The sequence below is a fragment of the Hemitrygon akajei genome, chromosome 8 (genome assembly GCF_048418815.1).
Source record: "Hemitrygon akajei chromosome 8, sHemAka1.3, whole genome shotgun sequence".
NCBI classification, from domain to species: Eukaryota; Metazoa; Chordata; class Chondrichthyes; order Myliobatiformes; family Dasyatidae; genus Hemitrygon; species Hemitrygon akajei.
The window spans coordinates 72355100-72377351 of NC_133131.1; the positions used below are offsets into that span (position 1 = coordinate 72355100).

The window sequence follows — 22252 nt, forward strand, 5'->3', positions numbered from 1 at the left end:
CGCTCGGTGCTGCTCTCCGGTGTTCGCTCGGTGCTGCTCTCTGGTGCTGCTCTCCGGTGTTCGCTCGGTGCTGCTCTCCGGTGTTCGCTCGCTGCTGCTCTCCGGTGTTCGCTCGGTGCTGCTCTCCGGTGCTGCTCTCCGGTGTTCACTCGGTGCTGCTCTCCGGTGTTCACTCGGTGCTGCTCTCCGGTGTTCACTCGGTGCTGCTCTCCGGTGTTCGCTGGATGCTGCTCTCCGGTGTTCGCTCGGTGCTGCTCTCCGGTGTTCGCTCGGTGCTGCTCTCCGGTGTTCACTCGATGCTGCTCTCCGGTGTTCACTCGATGCTGCTCTCCGGTGTTCGCTCGGTACTGCTCTCCGGTGTTCACTCGATGCTGCTCTCCAGAGTTCACTCGGTGCTGCTCTCCGGTGTTCGCTCGGTGCTGCTCTCCGGTGTTCGCTCGGTGCTGCTCTCTGTTGCAGCTCTCTGGTGCAGCTCCCCGGTGTTCGCTCGGTGCAGCTCTCCGGTGTTTGCTCGCTCGGTGCTGCTCTCCGGTGTTTGCTCGCTCGGTGCTGCTCTCCGGTGTTTGCTCACTCGGTGCTGTTCTCCGGTGTTTGCTCACTCTATGCTGCTCTCCGGTGTTTGCTCACTCGATGCTGCTCTCCGGTGTTTGCTCACTCGATGCTGCTCTCCGGTGTTCGCTCGGTGCTGCTCTCCGGTGTTCGCTCGATGCTGCTCTCCGGTGTTCGCTCGATGCTGCTCTCCGGTGTTCGCTCGGTGCTGCTCTCCGGTGTTCGTTCGGTGCTGCTCTCCGGTGTACGCTCGGTGCTGCTCTCCGGTGTTCGCTCGGTGCTGCTCTCCAGTGTTCGCTCGGTGCTGCCCTCCGCTGTTCGCTCGGTGCTGCTCTCCGGTGTTCGCTCGGTGCTGCTCTCCGGTGTTCGCTCGGTGCTGCTCTCTGGTGCTGCTCTCCGGTGTTCGCTCGGTGCTGCTCTCCGGTGTTCGCTCGCTGCTGCTCTCCGGTGTTCGCTCGGTGCTGCTCTCCGGTGCTGCTCTCCGGTGTTCACTCGGTGCTGCTCTCCGGTGTTTGCTCACTCGGTGCTGCTCTCCGGTGTTCACTCGGTGCTGCGCTCCGGTGTTCACTCGGTGCTGCTCTCCGGTGTTCACTCGGTGCTGCTCTCCGGTGTTCACTCGGTGCTGCGCTCCGGTGTTTGCTCACTCGATGCTGCTCTCCGGTGTTTGCTCACTCGATGCTGCTCTCCGGTGTTCACTCGGTGCTGCTCTCCGGTGTTCGCTCGATGCTGCTCTCCGGTGTTCGCTCGGTGCTGCTCTCCGGTGTTCGCTCGCTGCTGCTCTCCGGTGTTCGCTCGGTGCTGCTCTCCGGTGTTCACTCGGTGCTGCGCTCCGGTGTTTGCTCACTCGATGCTGCTCTCCGGTGTTTGCTCACTCGATGCTGCTCTCCGGTGTTCACTCGGTGCTGCTCTCCGGTGTTCGCTCGATGCTGCTCTCCGGTGTTCGCTCGGTGCTGCTCTCCGGTGTTCGCTCGGTGCTGCTCTCCGGTGTTTGCTCGCTCGGTGCTGCTCTCCGGTGTTTGCTCACTCGGTGCTGCTCTCCGGTGTTTGCTCACTCTATGCTGCTCTCCGGTGTTTGCTCACTCGATGCTGCTCTCCGGTGTTTGCTCACTCGATGCTGCTCTCCGGTGTTCGCTCGGTGCTGCTCTCCAGTGTTCGCTCGATGCTGCTCTCCGGTGTTCGCTCGATGCTGCTCTCCGGTGTTCGCTCGGTGCTGCTCTCCGGTGTTCGCTCGGTGCTGCTCTCCAGTGTTCGCTCGGTGCTGCCCTCCGCTGTTCGCTCGGTGCTGCTCTCCGGTGTTCGCTCGGTGCTGCTCTCCGGTGTTCACTCGGTGCTGCTCTCCGGTGTTCGCTGGATGCTGCTCTCCGGTGTTCGCTCGGTGCTGCTCTCCGGTGTTCGCTCGGTGCTGCTCTCCGGTGTTCACTCGATGCTGCTCTCCGGTGTTCACTCGATGCTGCTCTCCGGTGTTCGCTCGGTACTGCTCTCCGGTGTTCACTCGATGCTGCTCTCCAGAGTTCACTCGGTGCTGCTCTCCGGTGTTCGCTTGGTGCTGCTCTCCGGTGTTCGCTCGGTGCTGCTCTCCGGTGTTCGCTCGGTGCTGCTCTCTGTTGCAGCTCTCTGGTGCAGCTCTCCGGTGTTCGCTCGGTGCAGCTCTCCGGTGTTTGCTCGCTCGGTGCTGCTCTCCGGTGTTTGCTCGCTCGGTGCTGCTCTCCGGTGTTTGCTCACTCGGTGCTGCTCTCCGGTGTTTGCTCACTCTATGCTGCTCTCCGGTGTTTGCTCACTCGATGCTGCTCTCCGGTGTTTGCTCACTCGATGCTGCTCTCCGGTGTTTGCTCACTCGGTGCTGCTCTCCGGTGTTCACTCGGTGCTGCTCTCCGGTGTTTGCTCACTCGGTGCTGCTCTCCGGTGTTCGCTGGATGCTGCTCTCCGGTGTTCGCTCGGTGCTGCTCTCCGGTGTTCGCTCGGTGCTGCTCTCCGGTGTTCACTCGATGCTGCTCTCCGGTGTTCACTCGATGCTGCTCTCCGGTGTTCGCTCACTCGGTACTGCTCTCCGGTGTTCGCTCACTCGGTGCTGCTCTCCGGTGTTCGCTCGGTGCTGCTCTCCGGTGTTCGCTCGGTGCTGCTCTCCGGTGTTCACTCGGTGCTGCTCTCCGGTGTTCGCTCGGTGCTGCTCTCTGTTGCAGCTCTCTGGTGCAGCTCTCCTGTGTTCGCTCGGTGCAGCTCTCCGGTGTTTGCTCGCTCGGTGCTGCTCTCCGGTGTTTGCTCGCTCGGTGCTGCTCTCCGGTGTTTGCTCACTCGGTGCTGCTCTCCGGTGTTTGCTCACTCTATGCTGCTCTCCGGTGTTTGCTCACTCGATGCTGCTCTCCGGTGTTTGCTCACTCGATGCTGCTCTCCGGTGTTCGCTCGGTGCTGCTCTCCAGTGTTCGCTCGATGCTGCTCTCCGGTGTTCGCTCGATGCTGCTCTCCGGTGTTCGCTCGGTGCTGCTCTCCGGTGTTCGCTCGGTGCTGCTCTCCAGTGTTCGCTCGGTGCTGCCCTCCGCTGTTCGCTCGGTGCTGCTCTCCGGTGTTCGCTCGGTGCTGCTCTCCGGTGTTCGCTCGGTGCTGCTCTCTGGTGCTGCTCTCCGGTGTTCGCTCGGTGCTGCTCTCCGGTGTTCGCTCGGTGCTGCTCTCCGGTGTTCGCTCGGTGCTGCTCTCCGGTGCTGCTCTCCGGTGTTCGCTCGGTGCTGCCCTCTGGTGTTTGCTCGATGCTGCTCTCCGGTGTTCACTCGATGCTGCCCTCTGGTGTTCGCTCACTCGGTGCTGCCCTCCGGTGTTCACTCGGTGCTGCTCTCCGGTGTTCACTCGGACCTACCCTCCAGTGTTCACTCGGTGCTGCCCTCCGGTGTTCACTCGGTGCTGCTCTCCGGTGTTCACTCGATGCTGCTCTCCGGTGTTCACTCGGTCCTACCCTCCGGTGTTTGCTCACTCGGTGCTGCCCTCCGGTGTTCACTCGGTGCTGCTCTCCGGTGTTCACTCGGACCTACCCTCCAGTGTTCACTCGGTGCTGCCCTCCGGTGTTCACTCGGTGCTGCTCTCCGGTGTTCACTCGATGCTGCTCTCCGGTGTTCACTCGGTGCTACCCTCCGGTGTTCACTCGGTGCTGCTCTCCGGTGTTCGCTCGGTGCTGCTCTCCAGTGTTCACTCGGTGCTGCTCTCCGGTGTTCACTCGGTCCTACCCTCCGGTGTTTGCTCACTCGGTCCTACCCTCCGGTGTTTGCTCACTCGGTGCTGCCCTCCGGTGTTCACTCGGTGCTGCTCTCCGGTGTTCACTCGGACCTACCCTCCAGTGTTCACTCGGTGCTGCCCTCCGGTGTTCACTCGGTGCTGCTCTCCGGTGTTCACTCGATGCTGCTCTCCGGTGTTCACTCGGTGCTACCCTCCGGTGTTCACTCGGTGCTGCTCTCCGGTGTTTGCTCGATGCTGCTCTTCGGTGTTTGCTCGATGCTGCTCTTCGGTGTTTGCTCGATGCTGCTCTTCAGTGTTTGCTCGATGCTGCTCTCAGGTGTTTGCTCGATGCTGCTCTCAGGTGTTTGCTCGATGCTGCTCTTCGGTGTTTGTTCGATGCTGCTCTCCGCTGCTCTCCGGTGTTTGCTCGATGCTGCCCTCCGGTGTTCACTCGATGCTGCTCTCCGGTGTTTGCTCGATGCTTCCTCCGGTGTTCACTCGATGCTGCTCTCCGGTGTTTGCTCGATGCTTCCTCCGGTGTTCACTCGATGCTGCCCTCTGGTGTTTGCTTGCTGAAAGAACAATCCGGACCACTACAACTTGCCATCAATCTACAGTCATACTACTCAGGAACTTGGGCTATATATTTTTTTCCATTGTGACTGTATCTGAAATCTTAACCATATGTGCTATTTGAGCAATGTGCAGTGTGTTGTGTACTGATGGTAATGTGTTTCACACCTTGGCCCCACAGGAACACTGCTTCACTTGGCTGTATTCATGTATGGTTCAATGATAATTAAACTTGAACGAACTGTATAACTTTGTTTTTGCAGACGCTACTTGCCAATTCTTAAAGAATTCCCCGCAAAGTACATTTACGATCCGTGGAACGCTCCTGACACTGTGCAGATTGCTGCAAAGTGCATCATTGGGGTACATTACCCGAAACCCATGGTGATACACGCAGAGGCTAGTCGCCTTAACATTGAGAGAATGAAGCAGATTTACCAGCAACTCTCACGCTACAGGGGACTTGGTGAGATGTCTATTATTTCTGTTCCAAAAATGTTCATTTCAATCAGGGCACTTGTTGTTCGATGCAGCACGTACTCATATTGATAAAATATCATTTATATGCATAAATGTCTTCCTTTTATTTCAGTGAGCTCCAACTGTAAACAGAATTTCTTTTCTGGCCCTTATTCACATTGGACAAAATACAATGGATTCCATTTAACTGGGCAGCTGCTTATTTGGGACATTTCTTAAAGAACTAAAACTAATGGAGAAAATAGATGGGATTTCCTTTGTTTATTTGGGACACTATGCCACTTAATTGGGGCAGGAGACCTTTGTTGCACAGATTCTAACTAGTGTCAGACACTACACCACGATTAGAGTGAAGCTGTTAAATAGCATCAGTTGTGTGTGCTTGCGTTCAAAAAGCAGTGATTTTGTCACTGATACTTAGCCAGAAATGAGCAGTGAGACAATTCAGAAGTGTTTTGCTCACTGTGGTTTCAAGCATTCAGGTTTGGAGATGCCAGAAACAGCCGAAAGCGAAAATGAAACTATTTCACCACTTCAACAAGTTAGAAACTATGAAGTATTTGAAGTATCAACAATCATCTTGAATGTTACAATGAAAGTGCAGATTTGGAGGATGCAGTCATTACCAGGAACTGCAAAGAGGTTTTTGGAGGATGCATGGATTGTATGGAGGTGCAAAGAGGTTTTTGGAGGATGTATGGATTGTATGGAGGTGCAAAGAGGTTTTTGGAGGATGTATGGATTGTATGGAGGTGCAAAGAGGTTTTTGGAGGATGTATGGATTGTATGGAGGTGCAAAGAGGTTTTCGGAGGATGTATGGATTGTATGGAGGTGCAAAGAGGTTTTTGGAGGATGTATGGACTGTATGGAGGTGCAAAGAGGTTTTTGGAGGATGTATGGATTGTATGGAGGTGCAAAGAGGTTTTTGGAGGATGTATGGATTGTATGGAGGTGCAAAGAGGTTTTTGGAGGATGTATGGATTGTATGGAGGTGCAAAGAGGTTTTTGGAGGATGTATGGATTGTATGGATTGTATGGATTGTATGGATTGTATGGATTGTATGCATTGTATGGATTGTATGGATTGTATGGATTGTATGGAGGTGTCTGCACTCATGTTGTCCATTTATGCTCAGAAGAATGCTATGTGGATGAATTCCTTCATCAATAAGTATTAGGTATGAAAAGATAACCTACCACTTAACTGAGTAGCAAATTACATATTTAAATGAATTACAGAACATATTTGAACACTACCCTATACTACTACAACATTATAAAGCTGTGCATTAGTTCCTAATAGTTATAACACAGGAATTAATTCAGTGTATATTGCTGTGTTCTTTTGACTGACTGTAAATGAACAAAATCTGCACAGACAGCGCAGGTAATGGACTGCCTTCGTACTATGCTGGTAATGACTGCATCCTCCAAATCTTCATTTTCATTGTAACATTCAAGATGATTGTCGATGCCTGCAAATTCTTTGCAGTTCCTAGCTTGTTTAAGTAGTGTAATCATTTCATTTTCACTACCACCCATTTTTGGCATTTCCAATGATGAAATCTTGAAACCGCAATGAGCAGAACTGTCCTGAGTTGTCTTACTACAACTATTAGTGACAAAAGTCACTGCTTTTTCAACACAAACACGTGCAACTGGAGCTATTTAAAAACTGTTTGCTCTAGGTACAGTGTACACATGAGTGCATGTGTCTGATGCTAGTTAGCAACTGTTCAGCAACAATCTCCTGCCCCAATTAAATGGCATAATGTCCGAAGTAAACAAAGGGAATCTCAATTATTTTCTCGGTTAGTTTTTGTACTTTAAGTTTTGTCTCTAATAATCAGCTGCCCCAATTAACCAAGAGTCCAATTAGTCGGAATCCACTGTATTAAATTCTGAAATCTTGAATGAAAAGATGCTCTGCCATTATCTACAGTATCCCAATCAACTTAATCTCACAAAAGCTGCAATCTTTATAATCCAGAAAATAAAATTAAGATTAAACATTTGTCAGTAAAAACTAAGCAATATGCCTTCTCTACAGCACTGGCTATGAGATCAGGGATCGATTTCCCGCCACTGTCTGTAAGGAGTTTGTATGTTCTCCCAGTGACTGTGTGTGTTTCCTCTGGGTGCTCCAAGTTCCTCCCACATGCCAAAGACGTACGAATTAGGGTTAAAGTGCCGTAGGCGTGCTATGTAGACACTTGCGGGCTGCCCCCAGCACAGCCTCACTGATCTGATTTGATCCAAATGACACATTTCACTGTATGTTTCAATATACATGTGAGAAATAAAGCTAATCTTTAATGAAACTAATGTACAGTGTATACTTGAATAATTTGAGAAACTTTCAAATGGCAGGTTAGGGAAATTTTACAAATTTGTTCTTTTTCATTGTGACTGTATGTTTTTCTGATATTGTAACCATTTGTGCTGTGTGCAGCGTGCCGTGCGCTGTCGGTACTGTGCTTTGCACCTTGGCCCCAGAGGAACGCTGCTTCATTTGGTTGTATTCATGTATGGGTGAATGATAATTGAACATGAGATTGAACTTGATATTGAAGCCTTGGGATTTTCTTTGTACTTTGTTGTGTTGGATTTCTGAGGCAGTATTTAAACATTAGCATTTTTTACAATTTTAATAGGTCTGCTTGCATCTGTGCCTTCCAGCCAAAGTGGAAATGGAGGAATGATGTACACTTTGGGAGAGCAAGTACCTGAGAACACAGGTGAGTCCAAAGGTTCCTGCTATCCTGGAGCAAAAATTTAAAATAACTAAAGCACTGCTGTTATATTACATGATAAACACGAGAGATTCGGCAGATGCTGGAAATCCAGAGCAAAGCACAAAATGCTGGAAAATCTCAGCAAGCCAGGCAGCATCTATGGAGGGGAATAACCAGTCGATGCCGCAAGCCAAGACCCTTCTTCAGGTTGTTTATTCTTTGTTCCAGATTCCAGCATCCGGAATCTTCTGTGTCTCCAATAAATAAACTACATCCACTCAGAGAAGTGCATTAACAAACAAACTCTCACCTCTTCTCTTCTCACCTGCCTATCACCTTCCTGTGGTGCCCCTCCTCCTTCCATTTCACTATGGTCCACTCTCCTCCTATCAGATTCCTTCTTCTCCAGCTCTTTCCCTTTTCCACCTATCATCTCCCAGCTTCTTACTTCATTCCCCCCCCCTCTGCTCCCACCCACCTTCCCCCCTCACCTGGTCTCACCTATCACCTGCCAGCTTGTACTCCTTCCCCTCCCCTACCCTTTCACTCTGACTTCTTCCCCCTTCCTCTCCAGTCCTGATGAAGGGTCAACGCCGAAAACGTCGGCTGTTTATTCATTTTCACGAGTGACCTTCTGAGCTTGCTCATCATTTTGTGTGTGTGATTGTAGCTCATGGAAGCGACGAGATGATCAGAATAATGAGACAGACGCACTGTGGAAGCACACTGGGAGAACTGTGGGAAAATTAATCGGCACAAATGTCGACTATAAATTTACTAATGGCACCACTATTGTTCCATCGTGGGCACTGGCCTCCCCACCGTCAAGGTCATCTTCAAATGGTGTGGCTCACTAAGGGCCCCACCACCCAGGGCGTGCCCTCTTCTCCTTGCTACCAGGAGCCCGAAGACACACACTCAATATTTTAGGAACTCTGCCGTCAGAATTCTGAACAGACAATGAATGCATGAATACCAGCTAGCTCACCATTTTGTTCTCTTTTTGCACTGCTTATTTAATCTATATATACTTCTAATTGTAATTTGTAGTTTATTTTACGAATTGCACTCTACTGTTGCTGCAAAACACCAAATTTCGTGGCATACGTTAGCAGTAATGAACTCGATTCTGATTCAGTCCGTAAGCAGTTTCCTCTGGGTGCCCCTGTTTCCTCCCACTTGCCAAAGGCCTCTGGGTTAGGGTTAGTGCAATGTGGGCACGCCACGTTGGTGCAAGAAGCATGGCGACGCTAGCGGATCGCCCCCAGCACGATCCTCACTGATTTGTTTTGAGAGAAACACCACATTTCACTGTATGTTTCAAAGTACATGTGACAAATAAAACTAATCTTTGCCCAAGTGATAAGGCCCCACTGAGAGCCTAGCGTTCAGATGAACTTCAGAAAGAAGCGTTTAATTCCAGCGAGAAGGAACATCAAAGATCTCATCGACTGTGGCTGTGTCCTTTTCATGTGCACATGGGTCAGGAACATATCTATGTGAGCGGTGAAACTAGTCACCCGTCTGCCCCATCAAGTACCTTCTGCCTCACCTGGTACATCATCTGTGGGTTCCACATTAGCCTTATCGGACACCTCTGAATCCTCGTATCTGAGTGAAAGGCAAGTTACCTTTATTCCCCAAGAGCTGCCTGACAAATGTATAAATGTATGCAAACTAGGGTTTTTGAAACTATACCTTTGCAGCTTGAAGGTAGATGTGTATTAATAAGGCATGTTTCAGCTATTACAGTGCTTTACAGCCAGGTAATTCCATTTTTTTAGCGTAGTAATTGTTGCATCGTGGGAAGTACAGCCATTTTGTGCATGATTCCCAATGTATTTTGCATATTGCATATATTTGCATATAAATACATACATATTTTATGCAATATGCCAATTACCATGCTGTGCTTCCGGAAACTGTTGAGGACTAACTATTGACCAGAGCACTATGGCTAGTTCATATTCTGACGCAGTGTAATGCAATCTCGTTTGCCCACCGAGATAGCTGTGGTTTAATGTATAATTTGAAAGGCGGCATCTCTTAGTGATGCACTGGCGTGTGAGCTCAGGCTTTTATGCACAGTTCCTGAAGTGGGAATTGAGCAGGAAGCCTTCTGACCAGCCAGCGCGCCCCAAGTAGGAAACACCGTGAACAGTTACCGTGTTACTATATTATAAGAGCAAGGATATGATGCTGAGGCTTTATAAGGTATTGGTCAGACCATTACCTGAAGTACGATGAGCAGTTTTGGGACCCTGCCTGAAAAAAGGCATTGGAGACAATCTAGAGGAAGGTCACGAGAATGATTCTGGGAATGAAAGGGTTAACGTATGAGGACCGTTTAATGGCTGTGAGCCTGTACTCACTGGAGTTTAAAAGAATGAGGGAGGATCTCATTGAAACAGATCAAATATTGAAAGGCCAAGATAGAATGGATGTAGAGAGGATATTTCCTATCATGGGTGAGTCTAGGACCAGAGGGCACGGCCACAGAACAGAGATTCCCAACTCTTTCTATCACCTCTACCATTAACCGAGGGGTCTGTGAACACCTGGAATAGAGGAATGTCCATTTTGAACAGAGCTGAGAAGGAATCTTTCTTAGCCAGAGGGTGGTGAATCTGTGGAATTCGTGCCACAGACGACTGGTGGCCACGTCATTGGGTGTATTTAAAGCGGAGGTTGATAGGTTCTTAATCAGTCAGGGCACCAAAAGTCATGGGAGAAGATAGTGGAATGGTGTTGAGAGGGATAATAAATCAGCTATGATGGAATGGTGGAGCAGACTCGATGGACCAATTACCCCCCCTATATATACATATATACACCTATATTAATATAAATTATATATATATATGTAATTTAAATAACTAGTGCTAAAAAGAGAGCAAAAAATACTGATATGGTGTACATGGGTTCAGTGTCCATTCAGAAACCTGATGGCAGAGGGGAAGAAGCTGTTCCTGAATCGTTGAGTGTGTGTCTTCAGGCTTCTGTATCTCCTCCATGATGGTAGCAATGAGAAGAGGCAGGTCCTGGGTGACGGGGGTCCTTAATGATGGACTCTGCCTTTTCAATGCATCAACTATTGAAGGTGTCCATGACGGAGCTGGCTGAGTTTACAACTTTCTGCAGCTTTTTGTAAAACCCTGACATTCATTTTCTTGTGGATGTTCACAGTAAAAACAGAGAAACTCAAAAGAGTCAATGGAAATCTGCACAGAAAGACTGATAATCAACGTGCAAAGGAAGACAAACTGTAAATACAAAATAATAATAATAATAAGTAAAAAAGTAATTAAATAAGACTGAGAACATGAGTTGTAGAGTCCTTGAAAGTGAATCTGTAGGTTGTGGAATCAGTTCAGAGTTGAGGTGAGTGAAGTTATCCACACTGGTTCAGGAGCCTGATGGTTGAAGGGTAATAACTGTTCCTGAACCTGGTGGTGTGAGGCCGGAGGCTCCTGTACCTGCTTCCTGATGACAGCAGTGAGAAGAGAGCATGGCCTGGGTGGAGGGGGTGTCCTTGACATTGGATGGAGTTGGTTGGTGATTGCAAGTACCTCATCTTGCTCGACCATTCTCGGCATTGTACTATTAATGCTGACTTCCACTAGCACTGAGGGCTGACCAAATGCCTGGCGCTGCAAAGGCCAAGACACCCCGGGTATAAAACGAAGTGTGATGTCCTTTCTATATCTGCCCTGTGTCCAGGGGTATTTATTTGGAGATACATTGTAGCCTGGGCCTTTCCGGCCTTTCGAGCTGTGCTGCCCAGCCACAGGACAATTTACCCTGACCATTTAACCTACCAACCGGTACGTCTTTGGACTCTGGGAGGAAACCCGTGCCTTCCATGTGAAGAACGTGAATTGGCTCCTCACAGAGAACTCTAGGACTGAACGCTGAACTCCGACACCCTAGCTGCAATATCATCGCACTATCCTCAAGGTTACTTGTTGCCCTAAAATCAGTGGTCAATTTTCTCCATTTTTCTGATGTGTTCTTCCCATTGCCCCCACCCCCTCCCCAACATTGTCCTTTCACCCAGACCTGGTTCAAAGCTGTTCAAGTGGACCAATGACAGCCAAGCGTGGTCTGGAAAATGACAGCAGTGCTGGCGATACCGGGGAGTCCTCAGCACAGAAGTTCCGTCGCCAGGGCGATGACGTAAGTATTAGACAGTAGGTGCAGAAGTAGGCCCTTCGGCCCTTCTAGCCAGCACCACCATTCACTGTGATTATGGCTGATCACACACAATCAGTACCCCGTTCCTGCTCTCTCCCTATATCCCTTGACCCCGCTATCTATAAGAGCTCTATCTAACTCTCTCTTGAATGCATCCAGAGACTTGGCATCCACTGCCTTCTGGGGCAGAGCACTCCACATATCCACCACTCTCTGGGTGAAAAAGTTTTTCCGCGTCTCTGTTCTAAATGGCCTACCCCTTATTCTTAAACTCTGACCTCTAGTTCTGGACTCACCCATCAGCGGGAACATGCTTCCTGCCTCCAGCATGTCCAATCCCTTAATAATTTTATATGTTTCAATCAGATCCCCTCTCATCCTTCTAAATTCCAGTGTATACAAGCCCAGTCGCTCCAATCTTTCAACATATGACAGTCCCGCCATTCCGGGAATTACCCTTGTGAACCTACGCTGCACTCCCTCAATAGCAAGAATGTCCTTCCTCAAATATGGAGACCAAAACTGCACATAATACTCCAGGTGTTGTCTCACCAGGGCCCTGTACAGTTGCAGAAGGGCCTCTTTACTCCTATACTCAATTCCACTTGTTATAAAGGCCAGCATGCCATTAGCTTTCTTCTCTGCCTGCTGTACCTGCATGCTTGCTTTCATTGACTGATGTACAAGAACACCTAGATCTCGTTGTACTTCCCCTTTTCCTAACTTGACTCCATTTAGATAGTAATCTGCCTTCCTGTTCTTGCCACCAAAGTGGATAACCTCACATTTATCCACATTAAACTGCATCTGCCATACATTTGCCCACTCACCCAACCTGTCCAAGTCACCATGCATTCTCATAACATCCTCCTGACATTTCACACTGCCACTCAGCTTTGTGTCATCAGCAAATTTGCTAATGTTACTTTTAATCCCTTCATCTAAATCGTTAATGTATATTGTAAACAGCTGCGGTCCCAGCACCAAACCTTGCAGTATTGCTCTGGGAGGTTAGTTTTAAGATTGTAACTTCCCTTCCCTGTTCATTACTTAGTTATATGATGGCATGAGCAAACCCTTCTTGCCTCTCCCTTGCCCTCCATTTCTAATCCTCTATAAACTATCAATTGCACAGCCTGAACATAGAAAACCCTCAGCACAGTACAGGCCCTTCGGCCCACAATGCTGTGCCCAGCATGTACTTAACTTAGAAATTACCTGGGGTTACCCAGACGTCACTGTGCCCGTGTCACATTTAGATTTATTTATCACGTACATGGGAACATATAGTTGTTGCATTAGACTGCTTAATTGTTAATCTCTTTGTAGCTTAATAATTAACTATCTGTCTTGTATTTTATATAGCTACGTACACAGTATATATACACATTCTCACGCACACACACACACACACACACACACACACACACGCACATGCTCACACACACACACACACACACACACACACGGCACACACACGCACACACACACACACTCACACGCACACACACACTCACACACACGCACACACACACGCACACACACACACACTCACACACACGCACACACACACGCACACGCACTCACACACACACACACACACACACACACACACACGCACACACTCACACACACACACACACACTCACACACACACACACACACACACACACACACACACACACGCACACACTCACACACACACACACACACTCACACACACACACACACACACACGCACGCACACACGTAATTGCTTAGTATGTTTCTTAGTGGTCAATGTATGTATATGCAATTGTTCAGTGTGTCCCCTAGTGGTTACGGTTCTTGTATTACTCTGAAAAGTTCTATAGTATTGCATTATTTGAATAGGGGCTATCTGACTGGTTAGCCCTTATCTACAAGTTTGAGTAGAATGTTTCTTATCTATGTGGTATAAGAAGGACAAAACACATGGTTCTGCCATCTTTATTCTTTCTGATCTCTCTGTTCTTAGCTGCTGGCCATGTGCAGCTCCAGGTTACCAAGTCTCTTTGTTCTATTCACACTTACAGTAATAAAATTACTGTGAAGAAACAAGTTTCAAGACTCTTTCCTGACTTCCAATTAAAAACATCAGAATCCAACACCGTGAAATGCTTCAATGGCGTTATCAGCCAGCGCCTTGTGGTGGGGGCGGCCCACAAGTATCCCACAGTGCTCGGCAGAACACAACAAACAACAAAACAACAACAGGAAAACAAGCCCCTTTGCAACACACACACACACACACGGAGCACCATCCCACTCTGGGACCAGCCTCCAGCCTCCAGCCTCCAGGGATCCTATGGACCTTTGGTTTGGACCCTGAGATGACGACTGGACGCCCAACTCCAAGCTCGCTGATTGACCGGCACTCAAGCCTCCTGCTCGCACGGACATGAATCCGGAGTGCTTCACTTTGAAAGGTCAAATTTCAAGGAAGAGTACAGGGTCAATAGCAGGATTCTTAGAAGTGTGGAGAAGCAGCAGGATCTTGGGGGGACCACATCTAAAGATTCCTTAAAGTTGCAGTGCAAATTGACAGGGTGGATAAGTAGGCATATGGTGTGTTGGCCTTTGTTAGTTGGGACAATTCAGTCCAAGAGCGAAGAGGTAATGTTACAACTCTATAAATCCCTGGTTAGACCACATGTGGAATGTTGTGTTCATTTCTGGTCACCTCATCATTACAGGAAGGACATGGAAGCTTTAGAAAGGGCTCAGGGGAGATTTACCAGGATACTGCCTGGATTAGAGAGTGTGTCTTATGAGGACAGGTTGAGCAAGTTTTCTCTTTGGAGTAACAGAGGATGAGAGGTGACTTGATAAAGCTGTACAAGATGATAAGAGGCATAGATTGAGTGGACGGCCAGAAACTTTTTAAGGGAGCAAGTGGCAGAAGGCTGTAATCTCAGCCAGCTCCATCACAGACATTACCCTTGTTAGCATCAAGGACTTGTTCAAAAGGCATCCACAATCGAGGACCCTCCGCACCCAGTACTCGCTGCAAGCCCTCTTCTCATTACTACCCCGAGCATAAAGGCTCCCACTCAACCTTCTGCGAACAGCTTCTTCGCCTCCACCGTCAGATTTTTGAATGGATAATGAACCCATGGACACTGCCTCAATATTTTTTTGCTCTCTTTGCACAACTTATTTATCTTTGTATATTTTTCTTGTGATAACTTATAGTATATTGTATGTGTTGCACTGTACTGCTGCCGCAGGAACTTAACTTTTGCAACATGCAGTTTGACAGGCTGGCTGGTGGCGCAGTGACATCAGCGCCAGACTCCGGAGCGAAGGTTCCTGAGTTCGAATCCAGTCGGGCCGCTCCCGGACACGCTTTCCATCTGTGCTGGGTTGAGTGTCGAGCTCGCAACTCGGCCTCGTAGAAAAAAAACTGCACTGTGAGAGAACGTGGGGGACTTTCCTCCAAGACAACCACTTGAAACATAAGTGGTTGCAGAGGCTCTGGCAGAGTATGGCACACAAAGTAATAATAAATCTGATTCTGGCGATTGGAGTATGGGGGGGATGACAGAGGTAGGCTTTTTTCTACATAGAGTGGTGGGTGTGTGGGATGCCCTGCCGGGGTGGTGGTAGAGGTACATAATTTAAAAAGCTCTTAGATAGGCACATGGATGATAGACAAATGGAGGATTATGTGGGAGGGAAGGGTTAGACTGATCTTGGAGTAGGTTAAAAAGTCGGCACAGCATCATGGGCTGAAGGGCCTGTACTGTCCAAGAGACTGCAGAAAAGGTGCGGGTGGGTGTTGCCCTGGTAACCCCTTCAGAACATGGAACAGTACAGTACAAGGAACAGGCCCTTTAGCCCACAATGTTGTGCCAAACCAATCAAATTTGTAACCAAATGGCTAACTAAACTAATCTCTTCCGCCTACACTATGTCCATATCCTTCCATATTCCTCACATTCATGTACCTGTCTAAACATCCCTTAAAAGTCCATAACGCATCCACCTCTACCAGCACCCTGGGCAGAGCGTTCCAGGTGCCCGCCACTCCCCGTGTAAAACAACTTGCCCCGCACTTCTCCTTTAGAATTCCCACCCGCCTTCAATGCATGCCCTCTGGTATTAGAAATTTCAACCCTGGGGGAAAAATACTGTCTGTATGCTCGACCTGTTCCTCTCATAATTTTATAAACCCCTGTCAGATTATTTTAGTTCAGATTAGGGGAAAAGCAAGGGGGCGAGGATCTGAAGCAAGATCAGTAAACAATTCTAAGCCTGCCTTATGACACAAAGAATTGTGGATAGTGTTTGCCAAGATATCCAGAAAGCTGCCTTCTCAAAATGCTCTTTGGCTCTACTCTGATCTCCGTGTCCTGGTTCCTAGTACAAGGTGGAGACGAGCAGCAGGTCCCTGCCTGGGACCTGTCCAGGCGTTTAACTTGCAGGTTGAGTCGAGGGTGAGGAAGGCAAATGCAACGTTAGCATTCATTTCAGGTGGACTAGAGTATAAAAGCAAGGATGCGATGCAGAGGCTTTACAAGTCATTGAACCACACTTGGAATATTGTGAGCAGTTTTGAGCCCCTTATCTGAGAAAAGATGTGTTGGCATTGGAGAAGGTCCAGAGGACATTCACGGGAATTATCACAGGAATGAAAGGGTTAATATTTGAGGAGTGTTTGATGGCTCTGACCCTGTACTCACTGGATTTTAGGAGAATGGTTGGGGGGGATCTCAATGAAGCCTATCAAAAGTCCTAGATAGAGTGGGGGTGGAGAGGATGTTTCCTAGTTGGTGAGTCTAGGATCAGAGGGCACACCTTCAGAACAGAGGGACGTCCATTTAGAACAGAAATGAGGAGAAATTTCTTCAGCCAGAGGATGGCGAATCTTTGGAATTCATTGCCACGGACAGCTGTGGAGTCCAAGTCATTGTGTATATTTAAAGCGGATATTGGTAGGTTCTTGATTAGTCAGGGCATCAAAGGTTATGGAGAGAAGGCAGGAGAATGGGTTTGAGAGGGATAATAAATCAGCCATGATGGAATGGCAGAGAGAACTCGATGGGCCAAAAGGCCTAATTCTCCTATGACTTATGGTCTTATGGGTTTGGCCCAATGTATTCAAGGAGAGGTGAATTTTGATGATCGACAGGTCCCTGAACCATCGGAGAGCAGTATAGGCATGTAGGAGAGGCTGAAGCCTACAGAGGAGGTAGTTCACAATGGGATTACCTGAACTGAAGTAAAATTATTAACTTGTTAATAGTCACTACTTTGTTTTTAAACTGTATCTTATTCTTTTTCAAATACCACAAACGTCTGTGGAGGCCAAGTCATTTAAAACAGCATTTGATAGGTTCTTGATTAGGAAGGGTTACGGGGAGAAGGCGGAAGAATGGGGTTGAGAGGGATACGAAAGCAGCCCTGGTGGAATAGCAGAGCAGCTTCAAAGGGCTGAATGACTTAATTCTGCTCCTATGTTTAATGGCCTCATGGCTTCAAAAATTCAAGTTGCTAAGAATTGCCTCTTGGTGATTTTTTTTACTTTTAACCTTTTGATTAAGAGCTTGTTCTTGAAAATGCCTTTAGTTGTTATGTGCAACTCTGGCAGCTGAATCCACCAGCACAGAATCCAGTGGCAATGTTCGAAATACTGAGGCTTGTTTTCAGTCAATCGCATTCAGCTCCGAGCTGGTGTTCTGTTGTGTGTAATTATCCATCCGCGTCCCTTCACTGTTACATTTAACAGGTAATTCCATAACACGTGTACATTGTAGGATCTGATGGTTTAGATCTTAGATTAGACTGTTAAATTGTTATTTTCTTTGCAGGATAGCAATTAATTATCTGCGTGTATGTATGAGCAAGTTTAGTATGCCTCTAGTAGTTACACTGTACAAAGTATAATTCTGGAAAGCTCTGGAAGCTTCTTTGCACTCTATTATTTGAATGACCTTCTAAATGGTTAACACTTATCTATAAATTTTCCTTATTTGTGGGTCTAACAATGGCTGTTCTCTAGTAGACACCACCTTAGTCTCTCTCTGCTTAGTCAACCTGTATCATTGTCCAACTTTCCTTTGTTCTATCAGTACTTTATAAAATTGATTGTGAAGCAATTAATTCAGTGTCTCCTTCTCAACTTCTGAAAGAGCACTGGATTTAAACATCAGAATCCGACTACATGATGCTTTTCCTGTTTTTCAGAGCCCACACCTTGTGTCTTACTGATCTGAAGTCTTTTATTACTGGAGCAGTCTGCCCGAAGGACCAAGACTTCCCTGTTTTTATTTGTTAGATTTTAAATCTCATCTGTGGAATATTGTGTCTTCAATTACGTGAACGCTCAGTGTACAACTTGAATGGTCTCATAGAATGTTTTTAATATTTTGTCATCTGTAGTGTTGTAACATTTGAATGTCTCAGAAGTGTAATAATTTCAGTTTCCTGCCCATTACCATCCACATACACTCAGTGGCCACTTTATTAGGCACACCTGTACACCTCATCAATACTAATCAGCCAATCACTTAGCAGCAACACAATGCATAAAAGCATGCAGACATGGTCAAAAGGTCCAGTTGTTCAGACGAAACATCAGAATGGAGAGGAAATGTGTTCTAAATTACTTTCACCATGGAATGATTGTTGGTGCTAGACGGGGTGATATGAGTATCTCAGAAACTGCTGATCTCACAACAGTCTCTAGAATTTGCAGAGAAAGGTGTGAAAAACAAAAAAAAAATCCGGTGAGTGGCAGTTCTGTGAGTGAAAATGCTTTGTCAATGAGAGGCATCAGAGGAGAATGGCCAGACCGGTTCAAGCTGACAGGAAGGTGACAGTAACTCAAGTAACCACGTTACACCAGTGGTGTGCAGAAAAGCACCTCTGAACACACAACACATTGAACCTTGAAGTGGAGGGACGACAGCAGCAGAAGACCATGAACTTACACTCATTGTCCACTTTATTAGGTACAGGAGGTCTCTAATAATGTGGCCACTGAGTGTAAATGGAGTAGATTTGTGGATTTGCTCTTACAGATGGAGAAATTGTGTCTTTATTATACAGCACTGCCTCCGAGATGAGTATCTGACATGTTTGGAAATACTTATGCTTAGATGATAATTGAGTTACTCTGGTGATTCCAGTTCTCTTGCATTTCCAGTTTAAACTTGTATGTACTCTAGGACACAGTTCTGATTTACTTTTTAAACCTTGCATTGCCATGCCCCACTGCGGAGGCCAAGTCATTGAGTCCATTTAAAACGGAGGTTGACAGGTTCTTGATTAGTCAGCATGTCAAAGGTCATGGGGAGAAGGCGGGAGAATGGGATTGAGAAGGATAATTACACCCATGATGAAATGGCAGAGAACATTCGATGGGCCAAATGGCCTACTTCAGCTCCTTTGTCTTCGGGTCTGATTTGAAGATTTGCCACATTTGGTGACGGGATTGAAACGTAGTTATCACAGGTGATGGGGAGTTCTGGTTGCAGGGGCTACGAATGGAGATACTCACAGGCAGCAGAGAGAGAGAGGGAGTTACAGGCGAATACGGAGGAACATTGCACTCAGCCCAATGCAGGCTCTATAGGCTGGATGGTAACGTGACTTGACAGAGGTGTACAAGATGAGAAGAGGTGTACATCGAGTGGACAGCCAGAGACTTTCTCCCCCAGGACAGAAATGGCAAATACAAAGGGGCATAATGTTAAGGTGATTGGAGGAAAGTGTTGGGGAGTTGTCAGAGGTGGTGGGTGTGTGGAACGCACTGTCAGCGGTTGAGTTTTAGAGGCAGATCCGGTAGGGGCATTTAAGAGACTCTTAGAGAGGCGCTTCGATGATAGAAAAATGGAGGGCTATGTAGGAGGAAAGGGCTAGATTGACCTTAGAGTAAGTTAAAAGGTTGGCAGAACGCCATCGATCGTAGGGTCTGTACTGTGCTGTAATGTTCTATGTTAAAGGACGGGGGAGAGCGTGGGTTACCAGGAAACGTGTGAAAATCGGACTGCACTCAGCACAAGTACAGGCTCCATAGGCTGAATGGACTCCCAAGTTGGAGAAGAGTGAAATCCTGATTAATGTGTATTGGATTATACGACATAAGGGGTGAATTAGGCCATTTGGCCCATTGAGTCTGCCCCACCATTCCACCATTAATATCCCTCTCAACCCCATTCTCTTACTTTCTGTCTGTACACTTTGAGGCCCTGGATAATAGAGAACTTATCAACCTTCACTTTAAATATACCCAATGACTTGTCCGTGGCAAAGAATTGCACACGTTCACCACCCTCTGGCTAAAGAAATTCCTTCTCATCTCTGTACTAAATGAACCTCCTTCTCTTCTGAGGCTGAGCCCTCTGGTCCTAGTCTCCCTCACTATAGGAAACATCTTCTCCTCATGCACTCTATCTCAGTCTTTAAACATTGAATAGGTTTCTTGGGCCCTCTCCAATGCCAGCACACTTTTCTTAGATAAAGGGCCCAAAACTGCTCACAATACTCCAAGTGTGATCAGACCAATGTCTTATTGAGGGAGGACCATGTTGAATTAAATGAACTAAGTATCATCAACATCAAGGTGGTTAGGATGTTACAAAAACAGTGCTGTTTTCCACTTATTGCCTTTGAATGTGTCCTTTACCCATTCAGGTGTATATCTTTGCCCCCACGATCCAAGAGTTAAACATATTCATTTATTTTTCATTCCATTTCATTTTAGTTTCTATGTGTTGGGATTTTGGAAAGTATTATTATTGCACTTGCATGTGTTGGAAAGTTTTACAATGTTAACAAGGAAGGAAATGACACAGTGCCGTGGATAAAAACTGAAGGCTGATAGGTGTCCCTGGTTGAGTGAATGGGTTTGGATGTATCTGGGGAGGAGAGAGACACGACACGTGAGTGAGTGACCACGAGCACTGGAGAACAGATCATGGAAAGGCATGTGGGGCCAAAGTAGGAGCACAGATGCATCGGAAGACTGGAGATGCAATGTTGGGATGACCATCAGGGTCAACCTTACCAAACTTTGAGCTCTTGAGTGAGTTTCACATGCCCACGGTGAGCCCTCTAGTTATGGCACACCTCACCCAGATGAATGAGCTCGAATGCCTTAACCCAACAAGCGATCGCGTCTTAATTCAGCACAGCGATCAGTCAGGGAGTTCCTCTCTCGCTAATACTCATTTCCAACGTGCACAAGTGATGGAATCCTGACACGGTCATTACCACATAAGAACATTCCAACTGCACAAGTCTGACACAAGACCCCAGTTAGAACCAGAGCACCTATTTTTGTCCTGACAAATGCTATTTTTGTAAACAGTTATGCACAACATTTGGAGCAAAATGGGGGTCACGTGTGATGCTGGAATCAATGAAAATAAAGCGTGTTTTGGTTTCTTTGGCACTCTGTCTCTGTTTATGAAGGTTGCATGTTTGTGGTGTGTAATGGGGAAGAGCACTCCTTCCCTCCCTCCCCCACCTTCTTATTCTGCACCTTCCCCCTCCTTTCCAGTCTCGATGAAGGGTCGAGGCCTGAAACGTACACTGTTCTTCCCCCTCCCTAGATGCTGACTTACTGCTGAGTTTCTCCAGCATTTTGTCTGTGTTGCTGTGGATTTCCAGTATCTGCAGACATCGATTTCTCTAAACTCTGGTAATTTTTCCCCCTCCCCCTTGACTCATTTTCCATTCTCCTTCTGGCCACCTCTTACCTCTGCCTTTCACTGGTTTCCTTCTTCCTTCTGTAACACTTACCTGAAAGGCTGGTATATGTCTAGGGGAAAAGGAGATCCAGCCACTCACCAACCCCACCTCCCGTACACGCAGGTGCTGTGAGAATCGAGTTTATGCCTCGCGCCCGCCAACAGTATCAAACCCACAACAAATACCGTTATGAAGTACACTTTAAAGAGTTTACTAAAATTAAAAGAGTATTAGGCAATACTATATATATATATACAAGAAAAAAACAAAAGGCGCCAACTTATCAAAGTTCAGTCAGTTAGTGCACATCGGTGGAGCTCATCCAGCGAACCATTCGACCCCTCGTCGCTTGCCTCCGACTTCCACGTCTTCCACCTTGGACTCCCCGGTGGTCTTCCGAGCACACGTCCACCTTCCTCGGCGTCTTCCTCCCGACTCCCTTCACACCACAAGCCCGCGCACAACCCCTCCCCCAAGTTCCCAGCCTCACAAAACACAATAACATTCCCCATTGATTAACACACACAAATGAATACAATTACCATATCAGCCATTCTAAAGCGAAACAACGGCAAGAGAAACACTTATCAGACAAAGAAGCATTCCTACTCGTAACAAACCAAAGAAGCCCTTTTTAGTAACATACACAGGACATTGTACATTCTCTCCCCACCAGCAAATGTCATGCCCTCATGGCATTACTAGAGTTCCCCAAAGCTTCTTGCAACACACAAAACCCAACCCAGGTGCAGAAAGCAGTGACATAACTACCCAGAGCAGCAGAAATCACACTCGGTTCTCC

The 22252-nt window shown here is 47.5% G+C and overlaps 1 protein-coding gene across 1 annotated transcript in view; it reads left to right on the plus strand.

The window, feature by feature from the left end:
- Nucleotides 1-21151, plus strand: part of LOC140731981 (cryptochrome-1-like) — a 200038-nt gene extending 178887 nt beyond the window's left edge. Inside the window, exons 9-12 of the mRNA XM_073054031.1 lie at nucleotides 4587-4789; nucleotides 7459-7542; nucleotides 11597-11715; nucleotides 17941-21151. Coding sequence (XP_072910132.1) covers nucleotides 4587-4789; nucleotides 7459-7542; nucleotides 11597-11715; nucleotides 17941-17964 — 430 coding nt within the window. The 3' untranslated portion in view covers nucleotides 17965-21151. The remainder of the gene's footprint in view (nucleotides 1-4586; nucleotides 4790-7458; nucleotides 7543-11596; nucleotides 11716-17940) is intronic.
- Nucleotides 21152-22252: the final 1101 nt, after the last annotated feature.